The sequence below is a fragment of the Oreochromis aureus genome, linkage group 3 (assembly GCF_013358895.1).
Source record: "Oreochromis aureus strain Israel breed Guangdong linkage group 3, ZZ_aureus, whole genome shotgun sequence".
Classification (NCBI taxonomy): Eukaryota; Metazoa; Chordata; class Actinopteri; order Cichliformes; family Cichlidae; genus Oreochromis; species Oreochromis aureus.
This window is the reverse complement of record NC_052944.1, coordinates 12,373,562-12,397,950: the sequence shown is the minus strand read 5'-3', so window position 1 is coordinate 12,397,950 and position 24,389 is coordinate 12,373,562. Positions and strand designations below refer to the sequence as shown.

The 24,389-nt window shown below is 41.7% G+C and overlaps 1 protein-coding gene across 3 annotated transcripts; it reads right to left on the bottom strand.

Moving 5' to 3' along the window:
- Position 1: 1 nt before the first annotated feature.
- gigyf1a (GRB10 interacting GYF protein 1a) lies at positions 2-24,385 on the bottom strand. 3 transcript variants are annotated; one of them, XM_031736708.2, is made up of 26 exons: positions 24,133-24,385; positions 19,371-19,993; positions 19,201-19,264; positions 16,233-16,362; positions 15,564-15,659; positions 15,249-15,366; positions 14,678-14,786; positions 14,157-14,356; positions 13,424-13,653; positions 13,208-13,328; positions 12,882-13,067; positions 12,141-12,298; positions 11,473-11,638; positions 11,106-11,329; positions 10,719-10,822; positions 10,501-10,601; positions 10,322-10,395; positions 10,072-10,209; positions 9,642-9,851; positions 9,291-9,511; positions 9,000-9,157; positions 8,690-8,853; positions 7,820-7,864; positions 7,428-7,572; positions 3,300-6,618; positions 2-2,178 (listed from the first exon to the last, which is right to left on the bottom strand). In XM_031736708.2, exons 3-25 carry the CDS (start codon positions 19,233-19,235, stop codon positions 6,551-6,553), a joined length of 3,201 nt encoding a protein of 1,066 aa, XP_031592568.1. In that variant the 5' UTR covers positions 19,236-19,264; positions 19,371-19,993; positions 24,133-24,385; the 3' UTR covers positions 2-2,178; positions 3,300-6,550. The 3 variants fall into 3 exon arrangements, with proteins under 3 accessions (XP_031592568.1, XP_039465310.1, XP_039465311.1); XM_039609376.1 differs by having other exon boundaries at positions 10,501-10,595; XM_039609377.1 differs by having other exon boundaries at positions 11,163-11,329.
- Positions 24,386-24,389: the final 4 nt, after the last annotated feature.

Below are 24,389 nucleotides of genomic sequence, written 5' to 3'. Positions count from 1 at the left end.
CACAGCTAAATGCTATTTATTTAGTATTTATTTTGTTCTTCAAACAAAAGCCAAACTATTTACACTTCTTTTCAGTTCTTTTCCAAAACATTTTCATAACATGTATGCTGTTATTTTACCAACATTCAAAGACGTATTTAAGTGAAAGAGCTGGGCTGACTGGGGTATAACCATGAGTCCATCATTACAGTCTGTATTACAGTAACCAGCAAAACTGAACCAGGTAATCTTCCATCTATACTTTCTATCCTGAAGCAGGCGGGTCAAGCTGCTCATCAACCAGGGTCTTTGGAAACAATACTGTGGTTTCTCTGATCATAAAAGCTTTTGTAGTGCAGTAAAATAGACTGATGATTCATCCATCACAGTATCAGCTTTTTAAAAAATGTGATAACATTTTAAGAAATAATAATTCAATATCAATTCAACAGTTATGACATACGATGACGATGCCAACTGTGGCTATTTCACTTACCTATAGAAGAAAACTGCACAGCACACCCACAGTTGATCAGAAACGTTTAACAAGTCTAAACTGACGGTATTCAATAAACATCGGTTTCCATTTGGATAAAAAACTGCATATGTTTGGTTATAAAGAAGGAAAAAACAAACAAACTACAGAATGACTAAAAACACGAATCTCTTAAATTCAATGAGACAGAGTAAAGACGCGGTCCGAGAAGACCTTTCAGATTTCAGACACACCACAGCCCGGTTGCTTCTGTATCGATTCAGTGCCATCACTGATGGTCAGCAGCACTACTAGATACACAGATTTTAGTGTCAAACCCACAAATATTACCAACAATCATACATGCTTGTTCTTACAAGCACTCCTATTAGACAAGTGTGAATCACTATGTCAAAACTGTAAAAAGATCCAACTCCTAAAACATTTTATTCCCCTGGAGTGTAAAGAAAACAAATCAATTTGAGGAAGTCCTGCCATTCTGGTTCAGTTTTGCCGAGGACTGTATCCAACGACAGATACGACACAGCAACAAGCGCGCGCTCTGAGATGAACCTCTGCATATTACCCAGTAAGCCCAGCTCCAGGCAGCACAGACTTCAGCCCTTTGTCAAGCCTGCACCTTCAGCAGTAATCTAAATAGGAAATCTCAACGAATCCACACTTTATTTGAATCAAAACGGAAAAAAAAGGGCAACAAAAATCCAACCACCAGTAAAATTAGATCAACCAAAAAGCCCTCATTGCTCTATTCTTTAGTTAACTAGTATCTTTTAAGTAGATCACATTTACACTTTTATACAGGACAAGTCTGTCAGCGAACAGACGTCTTGTTAAAACCTTCTTTAGAGTACAGTTAACGAGGTGGTTTCCAACTTAAACAGAATGTTTTCGGTAAGCCATTTCAGACTGAACTATACAATTTAAGGCATGTTGAACAGAGAAATAAAGCAAAAGCCATTATGGAGAAAACTCAAAAACACAAACTTTTACATTATTTACAAAGCTCAGCGTTTATGCTGCTGGGCGTTGATGCTTGTGTGTCTTTGTGTCGTTTGATATTGTGTATCTCTGGTGTGTGTATGCATGTGTGTAGACATTGTTCCAGAGGAGAGCCAATGTAACTTTAGCTGTGAGTGTGCATGTAGTGTGTCTGCCTGCTCCTTTGGACTTGAGAATTTGTGAGACATATGATAGTTTTGTGTTTTGTTTTCAAAAGTCCTTTTTTTCCTTGTACAATTCTTTCAGTTCATCCAGTTCCACAGCTGCAGCCTTTTGCGATGGCTGAGATGTAATCCGGCCACATCCACCAAAACTCGTCCCAGCACACTGTCTCTGACATCTGGGCAGGAGAGCGGCTTGTCGGTCCTAATGGCTAGAAGACCTTTAAGACCACCATCCGAGAGTTTTCCGGCTGGGGTAGATGATGAACTTCTGGGCAACGCAAGCCTTTGTATCCTCTTCTTAGATGGAGTGTGAGATTAAATCCTTAACCAAACACTTCCAGCAAAAAGGGGATGAAGAGCTGATAAACCTGTAACTTCATCTGTCCAACGTATAATGCCATTGGCCTGCCCAGACTGAGGTCAAAAAAAGTTTCTTAGGGTCTAAGTTCAAAGGGACAGGTTTAGGGTTCACTGGTTCATGGGCTGGCTGTAGATAAGATCCTCCTTGCAGAGGGCAGCAAATAAAGCACAGCCAGACTCCTGTGAAAACACAGAAAGAGTGCAAGATATCATCAGCAAAACTTGGACACAGGCATTAACAGAGGACTGTATATAAATGATGGAAGTGGCAACTGTTATTCATTGCCTGCAAAAGTTCTGTTGTGAAGCCTTGAGCTGAATATTTCCACTGTGATGTTTTTGTGATGAACAAGGGTCAGCACTTATTGAGACATCAGAGCAGACTCACAGGCTACCCCACTTTTTCAGGCTAACCGGCACCAAAATTTGTTAAATGAACATTAAGTTTCAGCAAGACTTGAAATGCCCACGAGACCACAAAGTCTTTCACCAGGAAGGACTTCAAATAAAGTCACAATAAAGCTTAATTTTATCTTGTAGCCTTCCAAACGCCCTCTGCTGGACGTTAGCGAGAATGCGAGTTACGGCAACACTACACTGGCTTACCTTTTTATTCTGGCTGCTACATCCAGTTTTATTACAGCCTTACAATGATCATCTACCACAATTTTAAATTTGCCATGGTAAATTATCAGTTAATTTAACAAATCCATGAAGGTGCGGAAAGCAACCTGTAACTTTACGAAAGCTTCACTGACCAATAATTTTTGTCATTGTTTGTCAGCAACCTTTTTACTGCTGATGGAAACAAGACAATAACTAAATGAAAATGTTATTGTCTTTCATCAGCAAATAACAAGATTAAGATATTCTGGAGAGACTAGATCCAATCAGAACCAATTCATTAAATTAAGTAATCTCCTCGTGCAGTAAGGTTAGACGCACAAATTTGATCTGCCCCGGGAAACGGTACGTTTTCTTTTTTTTTTTTGAGGTGGCGGGAAACGACAACTCCCATCCTTGTTTTGTCATGAAAAAGCAACAATGTTGAGGCTTGAGAGGAAGAGAAGACACGTGTCAAGGAAAATAAGAGGTTTTGCAAAACGTGTGCAGTAAAACCACGACGATTTTAGATTTACTATAGTCTTATATTTAGTCAACTAAAAGAATTTAAGCAACTAAATTATGACTAAAATTAAAAGTTTTGGTCAATAGACTAAATTTGCTGTGAAAATTAACACTGTACAAAAGCATTAAACAAAAACAAAAAGGATAAAAAAAATTCTGGAAGAACATCTTACCAATGCCAAGCACTTGTCCTCCGGTGGTCACTCTGCAGCTCTTGAGGCTGTCATCAGTGTCCATCTCTTTACTGTGCGTGTTGATCAAACACTCTTGGTGGGCTCTTTGTAGCCACTGCAACATCCATTTTGATAAGTAGCTATCAGTCAGTCTTGGAGCCACTGCAGCACGGCCACCACCTCAGTCCATGTGGTTTTACGTTCCTTCCCCGATTACTTCAGGGCTACTGGCAAACTAAACTCTCAGCGAGTCCCATCTCAAACTAGATTTTTTTTAAAAAAAGATTGGTTTTCTTGAAGAACATTCACTCCATATAATCAATGAATTTTCCTTCATCCATTTTGCATTTTTTTCTTTCTACTCTGAAAGGTAATACAAAAATATGGTTATGTACAGGAGGTGGGAGAAGACGAGCTTCTCGAGTCTCTTATTTCAGTTTGGGAATTTCTTTTTCAGTGACTTTGTCAAAGTCGTAGCAATCCTCCTGTTGTAATTGTGCTCCCATCCCCAAAATTGTACCTCACAGCTTGAATGAACAAAAGTGCATAGGTGAGTCGGTGAGGGCAGGGTGCGAGTGCTTTCGAGGGCCGAGGTGAAGACGAGGGCACTGAACGGGTGCGCTCACATCGTCCTCTCAAGTTCCCCCTCCAGGGTTCTGCAGCCCTGCACTCGGTTCTCCACAAAACACAGCCCCATCCTTGATTTTTCTGCCTCCGCTCCACAGCTGATCAAGTCTCAGGACCCACGACAAAGATCCAGTTAGAGGATCCTGTCCATGTTGTTGTGATGCCTGCCACTCTTCCTCAAAAACAACGAAACAAAATAAACAAAAACAAAAACACCACCACACCACTCAATGTCCTTATGGCAGAAGCGCACTTGCAAACCCCACCCGTCTCATGTGGGAACAAAAAAAAAAAAAGATAAAACAAAAGAATAAAACTGCACCCACAGATATCCATGTGGCTTGTAAACAACCAAAGCTCCAGTATGGAATAGAAAGAGTCCTTTCTTTAGTCACCATTTGTACGACCAGGATTGTAGAGGCAGTGTGTTCAACTGTATCCATCTCGAGTTTCTCTCTCTCCTCCACTGTGTAAATGAAAAAAAAAAAAAAAAAAGACCCCGCTCAACTCTTTGAAGCTTTTTTCGGTTTTGTTTCCATTTTTGAAATCTTCTGAGGAACAAAAACAAAATCTTGTATCAGCACGGGTTTCTTGTCATTTTTTTTTTTTTTTGGAATACATTCAATATTTTCTTAAGAAAAGAAAAATAATACACACTTCACATGGCAAAAAATGAAAAAAAAATTAAGGAAAAGAAAATTAAAAACACACAACAAAAATAGCAGCCCCAAGTGCTCATCTTAGTCCAAATACTTTTTAAACTTTGTATATAATGTATATATTTATATATATTTTTCATTTAAAAAAGAAAACTCGTCATTATCAAATTGCAACAACGAATATGTAACACAATATGCTAACATTTCATGCACCGTTCTGTGCACTCGCACATTAAGATGCTGTATTTTAATTGTTTTTTTGTGGTTTTTTGTATTTCAGAGTCAGAAACTCGACACCTTTCATTCACAAGTTCGAGAGCTGACAAAAGGCAACGTGATCACACCCCCAGGAAAAACACGCTGGACTAAGCCTTCCGATGGATCACCCCTAGACTCAACTAGAAATATTTACCATAGAAACGTACATACTTTACATACACTGTGCTGAGCACTGACACGCACCACACTCGCTCTCAAAAAAGAGTTAATGTCTCGATGGCCATGCACCCTATCCAAGTTCTTAGGCACAAATGTGCATTCATACACATACAAGAAAACAACAACAACAAAAATGAGTACCTGTAGTTTTAACTCATTTCTATGAACAGTAAATGAACATGTACTCTAAACATACACACTGAAAATCTCACTCGCATGCGCACACAGTAATGTCCCTCATGATTCGCCACGTCTGCTTAGTCCCTTCCAGGTCTAGAGACGGCTCCCCATGGGGAGAAGCTCAGGGAAATAAACTAGTGGTGGTCATCATGTGATGAGAGCAAAGCTAACATTTACAAATATATGCATTTCTGGTTTTCTATAAGGGGATGAAGAGCTGGTGAGAGAAAGGATGTGTTGTGCAATTGCCCTCTCTCTCTCTCTCATACACACACACACACACACACACACACACACACACGAGCATTCAGTCACACCCAAAAAAACACACACATCCTTGTCTGGAAAGGACCACATACACACACACACACACACACACACACACACACACACACACTCTAAACATGAATACAAAATGACTATCCAAACAGAAAAGACAAAAATGGCCTCTTATGTTTCATACATCTTGGTAAGCAACAAAAGGAAATAAACTTGTGCAGACTGTATATTACTGACAACTCAACCGCCACACATCAGCCACTCCCAGTCGCTCATACACATTCACAAAAATATTCACTTCTATAACTAACCCCATCTGTTTTGTTTTTTTTGTCGTTTTTCTTATTTCGTTTTTTTAGGCAAGTGCAAATCTTCAAGTTTTTTTATAATCCATTTTTCAATAGCTTTACTTTTTTATATAAACGTAAAAAACAGAACCAAAAAAAAAAAAAAAAAAAAATGCTAAACAAGAGAAATATCAACAGTGTTTGTCTTTTGAGAAAGGATTTGCTCTCTGATAAGGTTTCAACTAAAGGTCCCCCTGAATTTGAAAACCTAACGTCCCGCCCGCTCGGCCCTGCTCGCTGTTTTCACCGCCCCCTTCCAGTTCTGCTGCGCACGCCGATAATGTGCATGGACACACACCGTATGCGCACTGATTCTGAACACGCACGCATACACACACACGAACAAAAAGAAAAACTATTCAAATCCCATCTCAATAAAGTGCATTAGTTCAGTATAAGGTGCTTAATCTTTTGAGTGCCAGAGGATACCCATCATCCTTTTAACCTCACCGTGCCTCACCCCCCCTCTCCCCTGCTCTAGTGATCAACTGGTGCAGCAGGGAGCCCTTTTTATTTTTTCTATCCAGAGGGAAAGAACGAGTGGGAGGCGCAGAACTGGGCGCCTCCACTCCACACCTCCCCCTCACCACCATGCTTGCCCCCCCCCTTTGTACCCCACAACCCCCAGTTCGGTTCCCCCAGCAGTGCACATTCGTCATCAGGTTTGTCTGATTAAAAGACAGAAGGCCTCAGGTAGCTATTGCTGCTGCGCTGCGTCACATCAGTAATCCTCCACCATCTCCATCTCATTCAGGCTCATACAGTCGCCCGTGTTGTGGAATGAGTACCCTGCAGGTAGGAGAGGGCACAGAGAAGAGAGGGGAGAGAGTACACCAAGATTAGAGAAGGATGAAACAAGGCTGGCTTAGACACTGACAGGAGAGAATAAAGAAAATGATGTCACAAGAAGAGGTATTGGCTTCTTCTTGGTTTCTTTTCCGATTCAGATTTTGCCTTAAAAGGTTTTCGAAAAGCCAATAAACAGCTACAGTGTTAGCATTATAAGGAAGGGGGACGCAACCACAGCCCACTGCACATTACACTGTGTCAGAGAAGAGCTGTGTTTATACTGTTTTACATATCAACAAGTTGGACTCTTAACGCTCCCTGAGACGGAGCATTGGTAGCCAGCTGATTTATTATTGCATCTCTACTCTCAGGTCATTTAAGCAGATCAGTGTTATACAGTGGAAACATCCTGGTTTCACTTCACACATAATCCTACTGCACAAATGACTACATTTTCCACTTTGCATTTCCATGCTAAGCATTTCCTCTAGTGAGTAACTCATGTACTTGATCTGGGCTCTGAACTAAAAGCTAAAGGTGGGTGTGAATAAAAACGACGGCTACGAAAAGGATCAAAAACTAACTCAAACTAAGCTGCGTTAAAATAAAACTGGCAATATGAACGTAACTATAACACCAACAGTACTAAATACACTCTAGAAACCTAGTTAAAAAAAAAAAAAAAAAAACTGGACAGAAGAAAACTAAACAAAATTAAAACCTAAGAAAAAAACTTTTTGGTAAAGCTGTCCATGTACGTGGCGAAGAAGTTCAAAGGAAAAACCTTAAAAGCTCTTGAGGTCGCATACCTAAGATGCTGGGGTCAGAGTGCAGCATCATGGGCTGTTTCTTCTTCATCTTTCCTCCCTGGTTATCATAGAGACCAGCCTTGCCCATGTGGTTGGCCTGAAACATGGACTGCAGAGTGTTGGGATTCATACCTCGCATTGAATCCTAAAAAACACAAAGTCAAAATGATCAAGATCGTAACGGTGCCAGGTTGGACGTGACCCTTTCATGTTTCTGCTTTCTTTTCAAGTTTCAATCCAGGAGACTCCTCATAAAGAAATTAAAGTTTTCACTGTCTATAAAAAGTCTTTAATGCTGTAGTAAAGTTATAGTTGTATTAAAGGGGAGCACTCATTGATACTGTGTTAATAACAATTCTGCATGTATGGCTTAGAGGCATGTCTGCATTTACCTGCAGAGGGAAGTTCATGTTCAATCCAGCCACTTCCTTTGATAACTGGGACACAAAGAGAAGAGGGGGAATTAAAGCCACTCTCAGCCTGTTAATAATACTTTTAAACACATACGTGCACTAAAAGCCTGACCTTTATCCAAAATATTCACTTCCTAAAATTTCAATCTAGCTAACCACAGAAGGTTTGCGTGTGAAACCAGGTCCATAATGTCTTAAACAGGACGCATCATGCTTGTCCTTAACATCCATCATACATACAGCGTTAGCTTTGTCAGTATATGTACAAGTAATCCCTATGAGCTTTGACTTCAGACTGCTCTAAACATTCAGTTTCAGGCAGTTTTTCTGTTCTTGGTTGTGAATGATGGCAGTGAGGTTTAAGTGTCTCAAGCTGGCACTGAAAAACAACTCAGTGTTGGTCAAATAAAAAAAAAAAAAACAATGTCACAGCAGCTCCATTCATATATTTTATACAGCCTATGAATCCCTTATGTTTTCAAGTTAACTTACAAAAATTGAACACTACATCAAACACTTGTACAGACTAGAATGTGCCATCGATTCCCACCTGAGAAAACCATCAGCTTTCGACTGAAAATACAAACTACTGAACACAGTCTGTGTTTATTCACAATTAGCCACTCTGGATTCTATAGATTAAAGCAAAGCAGCCTTTATGCAAGGGGGGGGGGGGGACTGCACACTTTAATCTCAAAGTAGCTACTGGAGGGGCTTTCAGTGTTCTATAAATATAGAGAAACAGCAAATTTCTGTTTTTTTCTTCTTTAATTACACTGATGTCATTTACCGAGCAGGTGACATATTGGACTGTTCTCAGCTTTAAAGATGCTCTGCACTCAGGCCTACCTGTTGCTGCTGTCTCTGTTGGTTGGCTTTCTGTTTGGCACGTCGCTCCAGAAACTGTTTGGCGAACTCTTTGGCTTCCACTGTGTCCCCTAGGTAGGACCGGATGAAATCCAGCACTGCATAGGGAGACTCCACCTCCTTCAGGTATGCCACAATTGTGGCAACTTGATGAACACACAGTGTGAATGATTAGTGACACAGAATTGTTGCTGTAATTTACACAGACATCAGCTGTTGATGTCTGTGTACGCTGAGGGTAAACTCTAAACACCCTTTAGATTGCTAAATGTGATAAAGTTGAACAGCCTACCATCCACAGAGGAGGAGGAGTTGTTGGCAGAGGTGTTGAGAGCGTGCAGCATCTGTTCACACCAGGTGGTGAAGCCGTCCTGAGGCTTCATGCCCTGCAGCAGCTTCAGCAGCTTCTCCTCCTCCTCGGTGCGCTTACGACGGATCATGTACTGATCACTGTGGAGGACACCCAGGCAAATTATATCATTACTATCATCAACTAAAAGAAATTCATTTTTTCCTGCAAGCAGTCCTTTATAACTGGGCACTCCAACAATCCACATCAGCTGAGTTACCCAGACACGCTCACCTGAGTGATGGGCTGCTGCGACTGTTCTTAAGGCCCATGTTGTTGTTGCTGTTCCCACGCAGGCCGGTCTGGTTCTTCACAGCCTCGTCCCACATGCCCATGCTGCCCGAAGACCCTCCACTACTGCTCTTACTCTCCAGACTACCCGGCCCTCCCCACATGCCGACGCCATCCACCCACTGCCCTCCCATGGAGGAGCTCCCCATCGACAAACCAGAGTGCTGCAAACAGATAAAAATCAGGCTCAATAAATGACCAACAATATGTACGTTTTCATTTTAAACATGAAAAATCCTGCTACATGCCAACATCATCACTGCTGTAGACCTGAATAGTGCAACTGAAACTCACGCGGTCTCTCTGCTGCTGGGCTCTCTGCTGCTGCTTCAGGAGTCTCTCAGTCTCCTGCTGTATTTCCAGCAAAGCCAGAGCCTGGGACTTTCCTCCCTTAGAAAGCCCAGAGGAGGAAGCCCCACTCCAACTTGAGCTGCCTGCCCCCGGTCCTTGCTGCTGGGGGGTCTGCTGCAGCAATTTCATGATCAGTTCCTGCTGCTGACGACACTGCAGGAACATATCACAGATCAGGCTATAGCTGTGGTTCTCGTTTCTTAGAGGAAAACAGCATTTAGTGCCGATCAGCAAAGCAATTAAAATATCAAACATTATGAAAACTAAATCAAAACGCAGCACGGAATATTTTTGCTTTAATGAACAAAGCCAGTAACATATTTAACAACCCCAAGGCAACAGATGGGATAAAATGAATGCAAAATTTCTCCACCTGCTTGCGTCTGAAGATCTCCTCCTCCTCCCTCCTTTTCTGCTCCTCCTGTTGCCTTCTCTTCTCCTCCCTTCGCTTACGCTGCTCCTCTTCCTCACGCTTCGCCCTGAGTTCAGCGTCTCGCCTCTCCTGCTGGAGCTAAAGGAAATGCGTCATCAGTAATTCTGAATGAATATTTGGATCTGACGCTGGTATGACTCAATGGACTCACAGTAGTCACAGTCTGATATTACTATTCAGCAGCCCTCACCTTCTGAAGCTGTTCGAGAGTTGGACCCTGAGTAGAAGGATTCATTGTTATGTCCCAAAGACTGGCTTCACCACCTACATGGAAACGAAAAAGGATCATTTTAGCGGCAGCAGCTACAGTTTGTGTATTTTAACTGTGCCTGCCTGTGTGTGCACAAACAGCAGCAGTCCACACTGTACCTGACGGCTGTGAAGCTGAGGTATGCATGTCCCACATGGACCCTGTATCTGGCACTGACATCGATCTGTTCATCGAAGGCATCATACTCTGCTCACTGCACCTGGGATGTAAAGCAACACCCGACGTGTACGTTTACATGGAAACTCAGCACGTCCTCCAAAGTTCAAACTAGGACCGGAATGAACTCCAACAAATTTAGGGCGAAGCCTCCACCCACCTGTTCATGAGCTGGAATAGCTGCTGCTGCTGTTGGAGCTGTTGATAAAGAGCTGCTGCTGCGAGCTCCTGTTGCTTTTTCAGGCGCTCCTGGTCCAGGTTTCCCTGATGAAGGGAAAGGTTAGCATGTCAACACAAAGGAAAAGTCAAACTCAAAATTACAATAGCAAATTACTGCATCTAGACTTGCTTCTGGTAATATTTCAGCTACATTTACACACATTTATCCAGGTCAGCATGCAATAGAAAATTCATTAAATCAACTGTGTGACATTAAGAGGTGAGAATTTAAAATTACAATTCCTGCCACCATAACCTGTCTATAAATGTGCCCTCTCATTTGCATCCTCCCCTCCCCATCCTCTAGGGTGGCTGAGCTCTGACTCACAGTCCCGGCGGGCCCCCGGTTGGGCTGCGGGCGCTGCGTTGGTGGTAGCTGTCTCACCAGCAGGGGCGGCGGGGAGGGACCCGGGGCAAAGGGCACGCGGCCCCACATCTTGATGACATCCCCCAGGGGTTGGAAACCTTCATCACAGCCCCGCTTCACCAGCAGGGTCATGGTGAAGTAGCCAGCCTGAAACCACTCACACATCTCCACCGTGGTGAATGGACCTGGTTGGTGGGCAGGACAGAGGAGAGTTTGCAATGCAGAAACTGACCTTAGGTGGCGGACTAGCTTCATCTCACCTCAAGAAATTAACAGTTTTTATTCATTTATTTATTTTTAGAAAATATCATCAGGAGAATAGGAGTACCCTGGATCTCTCCCTGGGGGTCCTTATAGAACCACTTCATGGCAGCCTCGTGAGATAGCGGCAGAGCAGCTGCCGTGTTCCTGCTCTCCTGCTGCTGCAGAGCCTGGGTGAAGCACTCCTCCTCCAAAGAAGTATCCTGCAGTGATGCCACCATCTTCTCTGCCTCCTACACAAATATAAACAAACATTCATTATGTAGTCGACAGAGTTGGTGTAGCAGGCTCGCCCGTAGGATGAAAAGGTGACGATGTAGAGCTGAGACTCACAACTTTCAACGCACCGATTCCGCTACCGGCTAAAACAAAGCTCAACAGGTTTTAGATCTAGTCAGACAAGGTTATGTTAGTGACGCTTGTTTAAAGTAACATATGTGAAAATATAAACAATACATAGAAGAGCACAGAACAGACATGCAGACGTCCTTTTCAGTTTTCGGCACATCAATCGGCATCAAATGAACTGCCCTATATTTGCAGCCTCCCCCGTAACCATCGCGTTTTTATTCAAAGCATTGAGTTTTATCAAAAGACAAAACAGAAAAGCGCAGTACTGGTTTTGAATATTCAGCAGCAAAATAATCACCAGTTTCATACCTGAAGGCTGTGAAATGTAGTTTGATTAGACATGATTACATAATTTGTCTGAAATGTGCCTCTTGCTGCTCCTACCTGCTGCAGGTGTTTCATGCCTTCGTCGTCCTCAGCGTCTCCTCCAGATGGCGGGAGGAGAGGAGCAGCAGACGAGGGGGGTGGAGGAGGCAGGTTGGAAGAGGTGGCTGCGGCGCTGGGACTCAGCTGGGCCTTGGAGCCCCCTAATGGAGCTGCATCTGACACACGAAAAGAAAAAGAAGAAGAAACAAGTAAAACAATGGGCCCTATTTTTAGTGTTTCTATTTATAGTTTAGTGTTTGGTGTTTTGTTTGATGTGAGCGGTAGAGCCGCCTACTGGCTCTGTGTCACATCCAGCAGCCGCAGCCGGTTCAGTAAACAAAGTATCAAATGACTGAGGCAAACATATTCTATATCAAACCAAAATATCAACATGGCTGAATTTCCTCGCTCAAACACGCCGACCTGAGACTGAAAGGGCTGAGGTCATGAAACCAAAGGTTCAGGATCTCTCACTTTAAAAGACTTTTATTTAAATCATTGCACAATAAAAAGTTGTCTAAATAGCTTTATTCTCCAGATTAAAAAAAAAAAAAAAAAAAATCAAGCAGTCTAATATTTATTGAAATGCAGAAGCACCTATATTTGATATAGACAGTGAACATGTTCTTTTGTTCTTATAAGAGTTTAACACATTAATGAAATTGCCTAAAACAAACAAACAAACAAACAAAAAAAAGGTTATATTGCCGTTTTGTTCTGTTAGCACACTAACACAGAGGTATGTGGAACATGACCTACCTTCACCAGGCGTGCTGCTGGCCTTCACAGACTGGCTGTTGCTCAGCTGAGCATTATCCACCACTTGACAAGCACTGCTGGGTTGGGACTCCAGCGATGGAGGGGGACAGTGAGCTGTTGGAGAAGACGAAGGAGATGCTGGCTTTGTCTCACCATCTCCAACAACAGAGATGGCTTCTTTAATCTCTGTGAGGCCAGGAGTGGAAGAATGGAAAAAAAAAACGTAATGAATCCTCCATTGACTATGATCAGTGAAGGTAAAAGATACAAGACAACATGTAAATGTCTTCTAAAAGATCAAATAAAGACATCCGGTCTCGCCTCACCCTTGTCTTTGTCTCCTTCAGCGCTGTTCCTCTCCATATCAGCAAGGCTGTCTCCCTCCTCTTCCTCCTCCTCAATCCCCTTAAACTCAAACTCCTCCAGGATTGTCTCCTTGCCACTCTTCTGATACAAGATACAGACAAAAAAAATTAAAACAATCTCAACAAATAAATATTAAAACAATATCGTAACAGTAACAGAAAAATCATTCCGAGTACCTTCATAGGCATGAACGCTCCAGACGAGTCAAAAGTGCCCATCTCCCCATCCTCCTCATCTGTACACCACTCGGGCAGGCCATCCCTATCGTCCTCTAGACCATCGCTGCCTGCCCGCCGACGCCCGCCACCGTGACCGTCAGAGTCCCGGAAGTCGAAATCAAACTTCCTCCTCCGACCTTCTCCTGGACCACTGTGGTCCCGCCAGCCCGCTGAGCGAGGACCACCATCTGGTAAACAAATGGAAAGTTATTAGCTTCAAAACTGCCCTGAGCAAAACTCAGAAATGTATTAAACTCAATCTGGAGTTTCATTTTCAAGATATCTGGTTTGGAAAGATCATGATTCATTGAAGCCGATTGCTGAGTCTGCAGAAACTTCAGTTTAACCTCAGCCCAGCTGCTCGGTCTTCCCATCACTAACCACTAGATGCCAGTACAATGTCCTTTAAGCTAAAGTTGCCACACACATTGTTAACATAGGTTTAAAAACACAGCAATTTCACAGTGGAATGATGAGTAATACAAATGGTTATCTCAGTGATACTCCATCTTAGTGATTTTAATGAGGCTATACCAAAGTCTAGCTTCCACACTAATGAGTTAGAGCAAAAGGTTTACGTTAAAGGAACATTAAAAATTTGATCCAAGTCTTAGTTTGTGTTGACAGCAGAAAGAGGAATAAACAAAGCAGAGTTTATGACAATAAAAAAAAATGTTTGTGTTTATCATACCATCCCTACGGGCTCCAGCAAGTCTCCAGTTACTGCCCGGCTCCCCTTCGTCTTCCTCCTGCTCCTCCCGTAGGGTGCGCCAGTTATCACTGTCAGCCCTTGTGTACTCTTTCCTCCCCGGACCCCCGGGACCTCCAGTTTCTTCAAAGCCAGGACGTCCCACCTCCCGCCGCAGCGGCTTCTCAAATCGACGCTCACCCCTGAGAAAAGGAGGGAAATGAAGGGAAAATTAGACCAGTTAGCAGAAGAAAACAAAGTCCAAAGCATGGGCCAGTTTTTAACCCAAGAGCAATGTGTGCAACCAACACATTTGCACATGTTATCCAGATCTTGGAAGGAAAACTGGAAGAAATACAAAAAACACCTGAAAAGATTACAGACTATGCTACACTGCTTTACAGCTCCTCTGAGTAATGATAAAACAGGCTTCTGTTGTGCAACAGAGCACTTGGAGTCATTATTTGCATGACCTTACCAATATTTTAAGGACAGTGCAGGTGCCGTGTGCAGTTTATCCTTACCGGTCGTCCCAGCTCTGGCTTCGGTGAATCTCTCGGACGCTGCGACCGAAACCCACCTCGGCATCTTCAATACTTCTTTGGTAGAATCCACCTTCACCACGGCCTCTGCCTGTTTATACACAAAGAGAACAAGGCATGTGTGGTTAAGTAGCTTCATCCTGCAGGCAGGTGCACACATCAACACACCACCGAGCATCATTCTTCTTTTGTGGTTTCCTTTGCTGGGCTGAACTGTGCATGTGTTTACATTGACATGTGTTGACAAGGTAAGCGCGTAAGCCCCGTGCTTTTAGGCTGCGGCTGGACAAAAGGAGGACTATTTTAAACAGGCCAAGAGGAAGTGTGTTGCACCAAGATGGTGGAAGAAAGGAAATAAACACTTGAGTAGTTGCCTTAAATAAACTGTTTTACTTTAGCTGGGCAGCAGCCATTGTAGTTTGAGCCGAGGGCTTTAAGCAGCCCTTCTGTTGTTGTTGTTGGACTCTGCAGCACAAGTGATTGTGAACAGGCTCAATCGGGGCTATACTTTATTGCTTGTGTCCCTCGTCCAACTTTTTTTCCCCGCCGTTACCTCGACCACCCCGTGTGGCTCCTCGTCCACGGACAACTCCAGCTGGGGCCGCACCACCCACTCCTTTTCCCATGAGCCTCAGCACTGCCACACTGTTCACAGACATGGAGAAGTTCCTCTGCAGAGTGAGTTGGATGAGCCCCAAAAAAAAAAAAAAAAAAAAAAAAAAAAAAAGAAGAGAGAGGAATGTGAGGAATGTGAGCTCACAGGCACATCTGTCAACTGAATCTGTATGAGGGTGAGATACCACAAGATAGGGCTCAAACAGTTTAACATTTGCAGATATGCATTTGTGAGAGTGTGGCTGGTGCAGACCTGCTCCTCCTCAGTGAGAGGCACCAGTGCCAGTGGCTGCATGGGCTCTTCTTGCAGAATAGCAGCAAACTCCTTATCCTGCATGTCCTCTGGGACCTAAAAGCAACAGCAACAAGAGGACAAAACCACCTCTTAAAAACTTGAAAATATGAACATGTTTGAAGTCACAGTTCAAGGATACATTCTTATAGAGCACTTTAGAGAGGTGCTATTGTGGTGAACTCAAGCTCTACACTATTTATGCTGCTTTGTATGAATCGCAATTCAGAGTAACGCTCATTTTCTTCCTTCTGGGCTTTGTTTCAGCCCGTCAGGTTATTCTGTCTGAAAGAAGCAGTTTTCCTTTAAGGCCATCCTCTCTTCTCTTCTTCTCTAAGACTATTACTTCTGATTGACTGCCCCTCACAAACAGGGGTGAACTGCAGTTTGGTGTTCTGTGCTTACAGCCAGATATTAAAGGCAGGGTTTTTGTCAATGCACTCCAAGCCCGGCATCTCATAACTTTATATTGTTTAATCTCTTTAGCTGATATCCATCTCCTTGTGTCAACAGGTGACTGTAAGCTTACATCATTTTTACCCCATGTGAATTACTTTAAATGTGATTCAGTGTTTCTCATTGGTATAGACTGTAATAAATGGAGAATCAGTGAGTAAACTATTAACCAACCTTGTTGTCTTTGACATAAAGTGCTAACATCTCCTCTCGGCCGTAGCGGTACTCGGCCAGCTTGTACTTTGGCATGGCGGGGGAAGGAGGGGGAGACGTCACACTCCCCCCACTGGACAGTGCACGGAGCCTGTGAGTAAAAGACATAACATAAAGTACTTTCAACAGCAGGAATTAAAGCGACTGTCCAGTACAGGAAATAGGTGTTTCGCAAGTGCACGCTAAAGCTTTCAAAGCTGTGTATTTGCTTTACTTTTCCCCAAGCTAATAACAATCTCTGACATGTAATGTAAAAAACAAGCTTTATAAATAACTTTGTGCAAATTCCCCAGTTGGCTCTGAACACACGAACACACACACACACGAACACACACACACACATCCACACATCAGAGCAATTGCGTAACCTTGATAAAATTCCTTTTAATCTCAACTGAAGAAAAATAACTAATAGCATCCATCTTGCGGCAGGAAAATTTTTTTAGTAAATGTTCTGTAACAAATTCCTCCCACACAGCTCCCCTTGAACACACTTGGCTCAATGCTGACGATATATTAGCTTTCCAATCTCAAGATTTCATTTTAAAAAGCTATTACTAGCTGGCCAACTTCCAAGGCCTGCTGTTTAACAATGGCTCCTTTCACGTGCCTCTACAGAGTGTGTCAGTGACTCTCAGCTCCACATCAAAACCATATGCAGCTCAGAGATGGAGAGGCGGGGGTGGGGGGTAGAAAGGTAAAGGGAAGCTTCATGAAAGCCCAGTTGGTAGCATGTAGCATATCAAAGAGGATAAAAATAAGTGGAGCAGCAACTAATATGCATAATAAGAGAAGCGCTCAGGAAGCAAGCCAGTGGGTGGGTTACTAAGAAATATTTGTGCATCATATGTACCCACTTCACCTGCATTTACCTGCAGCAAAACTTGAGCCTTCCTCCCTAACAAGAATTCAAATATTCTCTACACACTTACATCTCTACATGAATAATCCTTTGAGAGTCTTACAAAGGATGGAGTAAGAGAAACTACACCAACCTAAAAGCATGGCAGAATATTTTACTTTGAATTCGACCACAATGACTAACATAGTTGTGGGCTGCGCTGCCAACTAAAGCTCGAATGGTCTAAATAATTTTGTAAGGTTAACTGGCCTTTAAAGACGTGTAAACATGCTGGTCAGGCAGCTGTATGTGGCGAGCACATGAACCGGCCGCTCTGAAACTATATTAAAAAGGGTACGAGGATGAAAGTGAGCTACGAGAGCCACTGAGAGCAAAGCAGCTGCAGATGTGTAAAGGCAGAAATATTCTGTGAGGCTGGCACTACACCAAGAATGCACACAGCAGTCACAGGCCGCTAGAGATGGAGAGCTACCAAACTGCAGACTACGCCCCCCCATTAATCGCTGCACAAACATTCACTGAGCTACAGAAACAGCAGAAGGAAAGAGAGAGATGGACAGGAGAGAGCAGTGACAAAACCGACACTTTGTTACCACTGAAATGACTAACCACGGCGGGGCGCCTGCAAGCAAGACTCATTTTTAAAAGCACTTTCATATCACGTTTAAGCGTCTTCAGCAACGTCTTTTTTTCCCATGTGTTAACAGACTGTAACGGAATTTAAAACTGAGACCTTCCTCTGTACTATTTGTTGCCTTTAAGAACCTGTGAAATGATTTCTGTGTGAAGACTGACCGAGAATTTATTGTAAAAATCCAAGAATATTACGCTCAATTCCGAGTGTCCACCATTAGTGTCGCTCTCTTCTACTCCCAGCGCCAACAGTGAGCAACACTAGCCAAGAGTAGTACCAAGTCGACAAAAGCTCGAACACACCACACACTCCAGAGAAGGACAACAGAACTGACTTCAGACAACATTTCACTTATGAAAAGTGAGTAGCGAAGCTAGACTTATCCAGGCAGCTGATGTGCTTTGGTTATACCATGTAATTTAACCTAATGGTAACCATTAGCTTACCTGCTAACATGGTGACTAAAGCCACAACAAAGTCAGTTTTATCCAACTGAAGTTTGATCACACAGAAAATAAGGCCTTCAGGGGAGAACTACAGTTTACACGTGCATGATTCATTCTGGCTAACACTAGTAAACGAACGGCATGCTCTCTCCTGTAACAACATATTGTCTTGTGTGGTAACTTGGCCACCTATATTCAAACAGCACAAAGATCAAACCAAGTTATGAATTACAGATGTTTATATTTCAATTTAAGTGTTCATTTTTTGGTCACATTGCCAATCCAAACACATAAAGATTAGGGCAACACCCTGAAGCCAACTGAGGAATGAAGGCTGCTTATGCCATCTGTACAGCTAAGGTTACTTAACAGCATCTCTAAAAGCCGTTTTCATACCAGTTTAATCTTACGATGATTTTCTCAGGTAATGCTGGTGCCACCTTCACACAGCTCATTTCGTCCAACAAAAACTCATAAACCAAAAGAGATCAGCTTTACTTTAATGAGAGACCATTAAAAAAAAAAAAAAAAATCAAAATATTTCAGGTCATCTCTTCCATTTTGGGCCTTTGTTTTCATGGTTTTTGGTACGGACACTCCGAACCGTTTTGGTTGAGCTGAATTTGATCGAACAGCAGATTATAACCTAACTCACTTCACTAACCCCTGATCTTTTTCTAGTGCCATTTTCAGGGGAATGTGTCCATTTGACACAGGACGTTGAGACTTAAGCAAATTGCCATTGCGATTTAACGGCCACAATCAAGAAGGCCATTTGGAGGTTGCTTAAATCTGCACATTTCATTATGTCCAAAGTTTCCTTAAAAGTAAAAACAGAATGGCACTCAGCATAACTCATACGCTTTTAATTTTCCCCCACAAATAAAACAAACAAAAAATAAGCACTCGGTTCCTCTGGGAAATATTTCTTTATAAAAAATTGAAAATATATAAATAATAAAATATAAAATAAAATACAAATATTACCATTCTGGGCCGAAGTTAAGAGTCTCAGCAGTCATATTCCTCACGTCCACACAGAACTGAGTATCTAAGGAGGAAAAAAAGTATCCAGATTTCTTTGTGTTTTTTCTTTTTTGTGACAAATAAAATGCAACTTTGAAAAGGAGGGTTAACAAAAGAAAAAGGTTCCTTACCCTGTCCAGATAATCGGAGCAGGCTGGACTGGGCTGGACCAGGCTCGAGCTGGCTGGCTTTAGTTAGGCTTAGGTGACTAGAAGGCTGAGTGGTGCTTAAGCTGTGGTCACAGAGCTCCCCAAACACACAAAGAGAATAGCTGCCAGTTTCAGGTGCTTGAGGAATACCAGGTTATCAGGTCCTAACTAAGGAAGGGCTTTCAATGATAAGTTTGGAGAATGGAAGCTCCTGCTACTCACAGCCAAAAAAGGTTGTTAACATAAAAAAGAAACGAAAAGAACCTTAGAAATTAACAATGGAACAAAATAAAACACTCTTGCTAATAATGTCTTCTTTTTTTTGTTTGCGATTTCTTTTTTGTTTTTTTACAGCAGTTATATCTCACATTAACGTTAAAAATATGAACTGATTGATCAAAAGACGTAACGCAGGAACAAAATAACAGCCGAAAAAACAATGAAATAGGCTGCTGGAACAGCTGCCAAGAGCAGACGCGACTCGCACTCCTCTTCTCCTTTCTCTCACTCCCTCTGTGCCGTTTTCTCTCGCTCCAACTGAAATGTGGACTGACGGAGACCTTCTAGGTAACTCCTTTATTTCCTGACCTCCTCCCTTTGCACCACTGGAAAAAAAAAAGCAAGAAAAAAAAATACTGTTAAACAGAGACAGAATGAGAGAAATATAAAAATTTAAAAAAAAAAAAAAATTTTAAAAATGGGAAGACGTAAACACTTCATAAATTAGCTGCTGCTCTTGAGATGCTTTTTCACCACTTGGCAGTCCACCTCTGTTGTAAGTGAGTGAAGGAACCATAATTTGATTTTCTCCGCAAAGACTCGACACACCATTTACGCAGCGTGCCTGGGACTCACCAACAGATACCCAATTTGATCAATGTGTTGCAGCACTCTGAGTTGAGGGGAAAGTGCTGTGGTATTCCTTCACTGAATAAATGAAAACTATTTCTAGTATAGCACTCAGTCATACTCCAACATTTCTGCTGCTCACAGGAGATTTTCCATCCTGAAATACACCGAGTCTATTTCAGTCATGTTGTGAACCAGATGCTTCCTAAACCATGCAGCTGGCTGGGGATGGTTCCTCAAAATGTCATGGCAACTAAAGCAATATCCAGGCAACTAAACTTCAGTAGCAAATGCTCACATACACATACATACATATATTGCCCCTTTAACATGAACACCACTTAGGTTTGCACACTGATGACTAAACACAAGCCATATTTTCCAGCTTCTCCCCATCTTGATGACTGCTTTCCTTCAATATTCACTCACCACAGACGCTAAACAAAAAAGGTTAAGTTCACAAGTTTTCACAACATTTCATTAAATGGCCGTCATTGCATATAACCAACACTTGCAAAGTTACCTACGCACTTTACAGAGATTGGCTACATGGTGCTAGCAAACTAGAGAAAACAGACATTGGTGTTTCAATCAGTTTAGTTTTAAATTAGCTTTGTCATCTTGCATTTGCACAGATGCTACTTTCTTTGCCCTCTAATGTGCTGTTTTGCTACATGCTTAGTTATGTTGGTAGTAAATACTCCGCATGAGGAAAGCGTGAAGAGAAGAAAACGTTACTCGGGCTTATTACAGTTTCATTTATTTTAACTGAAACAAAAGATTCCCAACAACTGACAATCTATGTGAAATAAATAGATAAATAAAAAAAGAAGATAAAATGATGTTGGCTACTATGGTTTGAAGCCAATTTTTCCTCTCCCTTTTTTGTTTTTCCTTTTTTATAGATGAACCCTGTCGCAACAGAGCCAAGAAGCTCTTCTGCTGATAATGTTAGCCAATGACACACACTGGTTCAGAGAAGCTGTATGTTTTATTGTTCTTACAGTTGGGGCTGTGCCATCCTCCATGATAATATTGGTATAAAATATTTTCACATCTTATAAAACCGTCATAGTGCAATATCATTGCTATAGTAAGGCATGCATTTACAATCCCTAGTGTTCGCTACAACAAGACAAGGCCCAGACATGTCTGAGAGCAAGAGTCACACGTCATTCTCCAACGACTATTTAACTAAAGACTGAGCTACTTAAACAACCTCCAACAAAGCACACTATGCTAAAAAAAAAAAAAAAAAAAAAAAATATGCAAGAAAACTGCTCCTGCCAAAGGTGGAAATAAACTTTTCATGACTTGAAGCAAAAAACCAAAAAAAAACCCACCACCAAGTACAACCAGGCTACAAATGACTCAACCTAGCATGGTTAGCTGCACTTGTTATGAAAAAGAAGAACAAATAGTGGATGGAAATTAGGAAATTACTGATGCAGTTACATGAAAAAAGAGACTTAAGCACCTGTTTAAAAAGCTCAGCCTTACCAGGTAAAAAATACTGCTCACTTTTTTTTTTCTTTTTAAATGTGACAATATTGTGCAGCGTCTTTAACTTTATTTACTGCTAAACTAAAGCGTTACGCACTTATTTACACTTTTGCTTAAAACTTCCAGGGAAAACTCTACCTGGGCTAACTGTGTCAGTAACATTGAACTATAAATGCTGCTGCACGTTGTTTCATTAGACTCACAATTTAAATTAGTACACGTACCATGAGCTCACCAGAAAATAAGGATGGAAAATGCACTTCATTTAGTTACACTTATAAATGCTGCTGCTTGCATTTTACATCATTCACTATTGTTTCTGTAAAATAGAATTACTGCAAATTTTCTTCAGATATAATTTTGAGGCTCAATTGGACACCCCCACTAACAATGTAGTTGTTGCCCTTTTAATCAGAGCATCTCAAATACAGACAGAAACCCCCCAGAACAAAACTTTTTAAACTTTTCACCTAAAGCTCTCTCCAGGATATCCTAGCAGCTAGGATGCTGGTCTTTGTTATTTTAATGCAAATGTCCAAAACTAGTTAATTAAGCTGCTCACCTGTTTAAAGACTGTTAATCCACTCAACCTACAAATGAATGCAATTTCCTAGCAACTGCACAGCACATCCTGCTATTGTATTACTAAAGTTCAGTTTAAAAAAAACAAAAAACAAAACAAAAAAACCCCACTGCTCACATATCCATTTTCTTGGTAAAAAAGTAGGAAAATCGAGGTCTTAATTGAACTTGTGTACCTATAAGAAATCTGCTACATTGCCACTAGATATGATTGCCTTATTTACATTAGTTATTACATTCATTATCATTTTAGAAGGCAATACAAACTGATGGAACTACTCAGTGCATAATCACTGCAACTGGTAAAGATTTTAAAGACAGAATACAGAAATATTTAAAAAGGAGTATTTAATAATTACCAAGTAAGCAGATTTAAGAGCAGTCCACATTAAACTATTAACACTGCAATACAGACATGTTTAAGACAAATGGAAGATACTGAGCAGGTCCAGTTTACATTCCAATATATTGCAAATATAAAATTTTAATTTAAATTTCTCTTCTGAATTATTGGGGGAAAAGGCCATTTTATGCATTTGTAACCAAAAGCATATCAACTTCTACATGAACTTAAAAGACAGCAGGACCTAACAAACTGTCATGTGAGAACAGAAAAATTTAAACATGCCCTTTAAAACAGGATTCAAACCATTCCAGTCACACAGTTCCCAGTTTGTGTTTCTCAGACATGTTCAGGCTCCTAATCAGATTGCAAAGTACTTTTTTTTTTTTTCACATAAGTACTGTACTTTAAACAGGTGTACTTCGCAGGTGTACCAATTGTCAGGTTAAAAGCAGCACAATAAAAACACCTGTAATACCAGGCTCCAGTTATAATGGCCAGATCAGTTATGGCTTAAGGGAAATCCAGAAAGAAAATAATTTCACAGAGCAAACCTCATCGAATAAAATAACACTTTATGGCTCTTTAAGCTACTAGCAGATATGGCAAATTTTTCTTTACTTTTATGCGCCGTCCAACAGACAAAATGTTTTTACTTCGTTTAATACCTTGTATCAACTTTGCTTAAAAAATTATAATAAATAAATAATTAAATAAATAATGCAAGGTCGGAATATGGGATTTCTTGTGCGTATGAATATTAGCAAAACTCATGCACTCCAAAACGTGGCGGGATAAAGATTTCACTCTGAGTGAAAGGGAGCGGTACCAGTGGCTCACAGTGATACAAGTGCAAGCAAACTTGCAACTCTGACTAAATTAACTAAACCGATGGTGCTAAATGTGGCTAACATTTGAACAGAACAGTCGGAGTTGACGTTAGCTACCGACAGTTGTAGCGAGCTACGCTAGCGCGTACCCTGCTCGCCTCTCAAGCCAATTAGAGCGAACTGATTTGTGGGCAAAGTGCAATAAAGCCTTAGTTATAACATCACTGGCCTCGATATCATATTTCTGTCGCATATGAGCAGTTGCTAGCTAGCTTGCTTCGTAACTTAGCACAAGGTATGCACTGATCGTAAAGGCCTTGGCTTGTAGGTTCAAATGACACCAGATATGTCGGCGAAGGGGGCGGAGTATTGGGATCTGAGTCCCCGGCCTGCTCCGCTAATGTGCGGACGACCACCAGCGCCACTCGGCTGTCGGTACTAAGCGGGGACTAATGCGTTGTAAACAAAACAAACAACAGCAGAAACAACAGAATTTTAGCTCTTAAACAACTCAGTGAAAATGTTTTTTTTCATGACAGATAACACCGACCCGTTCGAGCTGCAGAAGCTATTAGCATGTTAGCTCCCGTTAGCCAGCTAGCTAAAAGACAGGCAGCAAAGAGGAACCATGGCTTACCTTCACTGTTTATAGCTACCAGACTGCTTGTCTGCACGGCGTGTCTACAGCCAATTTATCGAATGCATTGGTCTCTTTAAACACTGTAAACGTATTCATTCGACAGAATAGTACTTTCAGAAAGTCGTGCTCTGTATTTTATTTATTATTTTTTTCCCCTCTCCACCAACGGTCGCTTCTGCGTATCAGTATGTGTCTGCTGGCTCCCAGTCGCTGCTCTTCTTGTTGTTTGTGTTTCGGAAACATGGCCGTCAGTG